The following is a 5,442-nucleotide window of genomic DNA, read 5'->3' on the forward strand; positions in this document are numbered from 1 at the left end:
ACAAAACTATTTAAAAAGGATCTACCATTTCACCCAAAGTTGTTCTTACGTTACATTGATGACATTTTTACGGTATTTAATAAGGACACCTCATGTAAAGCCTTTTTAGAATTACTGAACTTTCAACATAAAAACATCAAATTTACAATCGAAAAAGCACGTGAAACCTTGCCATTTTTGGACGTAGAAATTAAAATTAATGCCACTGGATTTAATATTTGGGATTGGCGCAGGGTCTGCTACTATTCGGTGAGTTCCCTATTCGGTGAGAGCCTTTTTCGGTGAGTCCGATTCGGTGATTTTTTGAATTTTTTTTTGAAAATTATCGGGTACCGTAGCTTAATTATCATTGCCGCTTTTACATCGTTTTAACGTCGCTAAACGTTGAAATAAGACCCTAACCCTACCCTAACCTTAACTACTAACCCTAACTCCTAACCCTAACTCTTAACCTTAACTCCTAACCTCTAACCTTAACCCCTAACCACTAAACCTAATCCCTAACCCTAAAACGGCAATGATAATTACAGTAGGCTACGGTACCCGATAATTTTCAAAAAAAATTTCAAAAAATCACCGAATCGGACTCACCGAAAAAGGCTCTCACCGAATAGGCAACTCACCAAATCGGACTCACCGAATCGGACTCACCGAAACTGGCCATTCCTGTCCTGAAATGCGTTGCTCAAGCGCACACCCCGAGAGTCGAACTTGCCCCGCGTGATCTTGAGCCGGGAACGTAACCACTTGAAGCGTTACCACTAACATGAAGCATTGCTTGTCCATTCCGTTTGTGGGAAAGGAATCTAAAACGTTTGCTCTTGAAATCGGACAGTTTATGAAAAGTAAATTTGATGTGGACGTTTTTCCTGTTTACAAAATATTCAAAATTAGTTCGTATTTTTAATTAAAGTCCTAGACGCCTTATTTGTCTCCCTGCTCAAATGTCGTATACAGTTTTACATGTCCGTGTGATTCGGCATTGACATACATCGGTATGTCCACCAGATATTTGATCACGAGAGTACAGGAGCATCTGAACTTTAGAGACTTAAAGAAAAGTGTTATCAAAGACCATAGGCCTATCATGGAGTGTTCTTTTTGGTTTTTGCACAGATCGAAAATTCTCTACTAACTCATTTAAAATTTTACGCAAAAGCAAATCCCAATTTGACACAAAATTCAGGAAGCGCTGTTTATAGCTAACAATTTCGAGTTTGAAATAAAACCGTGTGTTTGACAACCTAATTTAGTATCTTGAATTCACTTGTGATTACAAAAGCTTTATTTTTTAAAACTATGGTATGAATTAGATATAGACATACGGGTTAGTCAAAATGACTAGCTACTTTAGATATCCAAGGTAAATTTCACAAGTTGGAGCGTTTTTGTGACTGCACAGTAGGCCTATGTGAGGCCTAAAATGCTTAAAAGTCACCCGAGAATTTTCTTTAAAATGGAAAGACATGAAAGTGAGAGCTTTTTATTTTTTTAATTAGCCAAATGATTACCTTGGGCATTCTAGTGTTTTAAACAGTGCAATGTATCAAACCGTTTCAGCTTACTTTAAGCACAAATTTAATACTTATCTGAGCTTTATCTCTAGCCTACCTTTAAGCTCATTAAAACCAAGAAAGGCTGTTCTGTGACAAATAATTCTTATTCCTTGACATCACCTTTTCAAAATTGGATGCAGCAGCAAAAAAAAAAGAAACAACTTGCAAACAGTCTACTGTGTAGGCCTATGTGATATTCTTGATCACCGTCGCATCTTATATAAACAAGAGATATTGATAGTTTATGGACAAAACTATAGTTTTCTGTGCTGTCATTCTTTTTACACCCCTTTTTATGCCGGAAAAACTTAAAACCTACAGCCTACTTTTGCGATATCGCGCGCCTGCAAAGCTTATAACGAAACAAGCTGAAAAAAAAACGAGGTCTTCACTAATGAGCCCATCCACGACCAAACCTTGAAGTGTAAATTGCAGCAAACAGTCTGAAAGCTTACGTCTTCTCACATGTGGTTCTCAACATGTGGAACACTGAGTGGCAAAACCACACCTCCACGCTCCATGACTTCATAACCTACCCGACGCCGATCCCCTTCGAAAATGCACAAGTGGGGCCTGGCTCCTTCATCAGAATGCGAGTGTGGTGCCATGGAACAGACCGTAGAGTCTAATGAAGATTACATTTCGTTTGGATTTACTTTCTCTGGTGATCCTACTGCCCCGATCCCATTATGTATGATATGTGGGAAAGAGCTATGCAACAGTGCCATGGTTCCAGCCAAGCTGAAGCGTCATTTAGAAACAAACCACCCGTCATTAAAAAACAAGAAAAAAGATTATTTCGTTCGCCTTCGTAAAGACATTGAAGTGCAAGCGAATTTCATGAAACGAGTAACAACAGTATCTGAAAAAGCTCTGAAAGTGAGCTACCTTGTAGCTGAGCTTGTAGCTAAGTCAAAGCAGCCACATACTGCAGCAGAAAAAATAATACTACCGGCTTGTAAGATGATTGTAAATGAGATGCTTGGTCCTGATGCAGTTAAACAAGTAGCTAAAATCCCGCTCTCGGACAACACAATTGCTAGACGGATCGAAGACATGTCTGTGGACATCGAAAAAGTTGTTTTGGAAAAGGTACGTATCAGCGAAAAATTTTCATTACAACTTGATGAGTCGACAGACATCAGTGGACATGCTCAACTCTTGGCAAACGTACGTTTTGTGGATGGTGATTCTATCACAGAAAACTTTTTGTTTTGCAAGAGACTGCCTGAGAAGACAACCGGGGAAGAAATATTTCGTGTTACCTCAGATTATTTTGAACAAGGAGGACTTGAATGGAAGAACTGTAATAGTGTCTGTACAGATGGAGCAGCAGCCATGGTCGGACGTCACAAAGGCTTTGTTAGCAGAGTTAAGGAGAAACACCCAGCTGTCATACTTACACACTGCTTTTTGCACCGAGAAGCCTTAGTTGCAAAAACTTTGCCAGCAGATTTAGCTTCTGTGCTTGATGCTGTGGTGAGGATGGTTAGTTTTGTCAAAACAAGACCACTAAAAAGTCGCATATTCGCAGCTTTATGCGAAGAAATGGGAGCAGAGTATACAACTTTACTGCTTCACACGGAAGTCAGATGGTTATCAAGAGGAAAAGTCTTAGCTCGTGTTTATGAATTGAAAAATGAGCTAAAGATATTTTTAACGGATGAAGGCTTTGATGGGGCAAAGCTGCTGGCATGTGATGATTGGTGTGCAAAGTTAGCATACATGGCTGACATATTCCATCATTTAAATGAATTGAACACACGGATGCAAGGCCGAAATGAAAATCTTCTGACAAGCACAGATAAAATACATGGATTTCGTTCAAAAGTGCAGCTTTGGCAACGACATGTGAAAAATACAGTCCTTGATATGTTTCCACTCACCCAAAAATGTCAAAGAAATGTGAACACTGCTGCTCTATGCGAGACTATAGAAAAACATTTGAAAACTCTCGAGGAGAAACTGTCTTTTTATTTCCCTTCTGCTCCTACCGAACGCTTTGACTGGGTCAGGGATCCTTACAGCTCAGCAACAGCTTTTGACAAAGTCATGACTGTACAGGAGCAAGAAGAATTTATTCAACTTAGACAAGATCGCACGTTAGGATTGAGATTTTCCGATCTACCTTTGGAACGTTTTTGGGTGATGACTTCCAAGGAGTTTCCTATTGTGGCAAACAATGCTATTTTGACTTTGCTTCCATTTTCAACAACTTATCTGTGTGAGATGAGTTTTGCAAGCATGACTGCTATAAAAGTTAAAAAACGAGAAAAATTGAGAACTGTTGAGGAAGAGCTTCGCGTTTGTCTTTCTGCAATTCCTGCCCGAATATCAGCTTTGTGCTCATCCAAACAGGCCCAGATATCGCACTGAGAAAGCTGACAGCCAATAAATTGTTGTTGTGCTGTTTATATTATTGCATCATTATAAAATTTCGTTTGGTGTTCCGCAAGATTATTTTAATGCATAAACTGTTCCGTGGCTCAAAAAAGGTTGAAAAACACTGCCGTAGACCATGTTATCCACCACTGCCTAACCCACAGGCCTCCACACGGTGCGCATGGTCTGAGGGTCCTGGACGACGAGACTGCGCTGAGTGGCTGATGATTTCCTGCCCTCCAATCTAGCCTGGAAAGATCGCTCCTACGATCTACAGATGGAACCAGCCTGACTATACAATATCAAGATCACCAAAAGACAAGGCTACAAGAAAAGTAAAACGATTACAAATAATAAACTTCATCTGCGGCAGCGACCTGCAGATTTTCAAATTCGCGTAGGCTACGGTAGCCTACGCACAGTTTCGTACTTTCAGATAAGTAGTATTGCTTTACTATTGCACACACATTTGTATGTTGTAAAGGGCAAAAGAGTTATTGGTTCGCTCGACGCATAATACAAAAACATACACAGATTACCTGTCGTTGAACAAAGAATAAACACAAGCGTGTGTTTTCAAGCATAAATGTACGTAGATTCGGGTGACATTGAGCAAAAACACAAATAGATTTGGCGAACGTTGAGTGCATTATTACATCGTGTAAAACTGTAAAGCATACCCGAGGGTCCAAGTAAGGTTTATACAGCAATTGCAATTCAGCTCATTAACACTGCATTCATTTTAGCATCACTCATGTGTATGCAACTTGCATTTTTCAAACATGTACTATTCCTGTTTCTGACAAATATACCATTGATTGTTTGATCATCAAATCCACAACTTCTAAACAGTGGCGCCGGCAGAAGGGGGGCAGCTGCCCCCCAATGTTTTGGGCACCATCTTTTTAATTTTTTTATATTATTACATATTGTTATTATTTTTTTAATATTTGGATCCCAACCTAAAGTCAACTCAAGTTGCACAAGTTGCAGGGAGGGGAGGAGGGTAAAAGCTTTCTCTTTTATTTTAAACTTGCTCTTTTTGCTGCTGTTATTATTACGATTTTGTGATTCTATTCACGTACTTCGCCTGCTGCCTGTCACGTAACAATTGTTACCGGCTGTTCAGCAGATTGGCTCTTGCTTGGTTCTTGAGTGGTGGCAGTGCATACAGCAGTGGGTCATTCAATGTTTCAAGGATATAATGTAGATTTAACTCAACGAAGTCTCCTAAAGTAATATAGTAGCCTAAGTAACCAGTGGTTTGATGACTATCCCTGGCTGGAGTATTCAGAAGCTAAGGATGCCACATTTTGCTTTCCCTGTCGAGTTTTCAACAGCTTGGTATATTATAGTCCAGTTAATATTAGTTAAAGTTTATTCTGTTCAACTGCAATTATGCTCCACCGGTGTTAAATGATTTTTTATTCTCAATGTTTCTTTATCCTATCCACGAAGATTCCATGCACAATATAATGACGATAAAGTTTTAAACACAAAATGA

The 5,442-nt window shown here is 39.4% G+C and overlaps 1 protein-coding gene across 1 annotated transcript; it reads left to right on the forward strand.

Moving 5' to 3' along the window:
- Nucleotides 1-2,162: 2,162 nt before the first annotated feature.
- LOC145769141 (SCAN domain-containing protein 3-like) lies at nucleotides 2,163-3,932 on the forward strand. The gene has a single exon (XM_082580733.1). It carries the CDS (start codon nucleotides 2,163-2,165, stop codon nucleotides 3,930-3,932), a length of 1,770 nt encoding a protein of 589 aa, XP_082436859.1.
- The last annotated feature ends 1,510 nt before the right edge of the window (nucleotides 3,933-5,442 follow it).

The sequence above is a fragment of the Aplidium turbinatum genome, chromosome 4, assembly GCF_918807975.1.
Source record: "Aplidium turbinatum chromosome 4, kaAplTurb1.1, whole genome shotgun sequence".
NCBI lineage: Eukaryota > Metazoa > Chordata > Ascidiacea > Aplousobranchia > Polyclinidae > Aplidium > Aplidium turbinatum.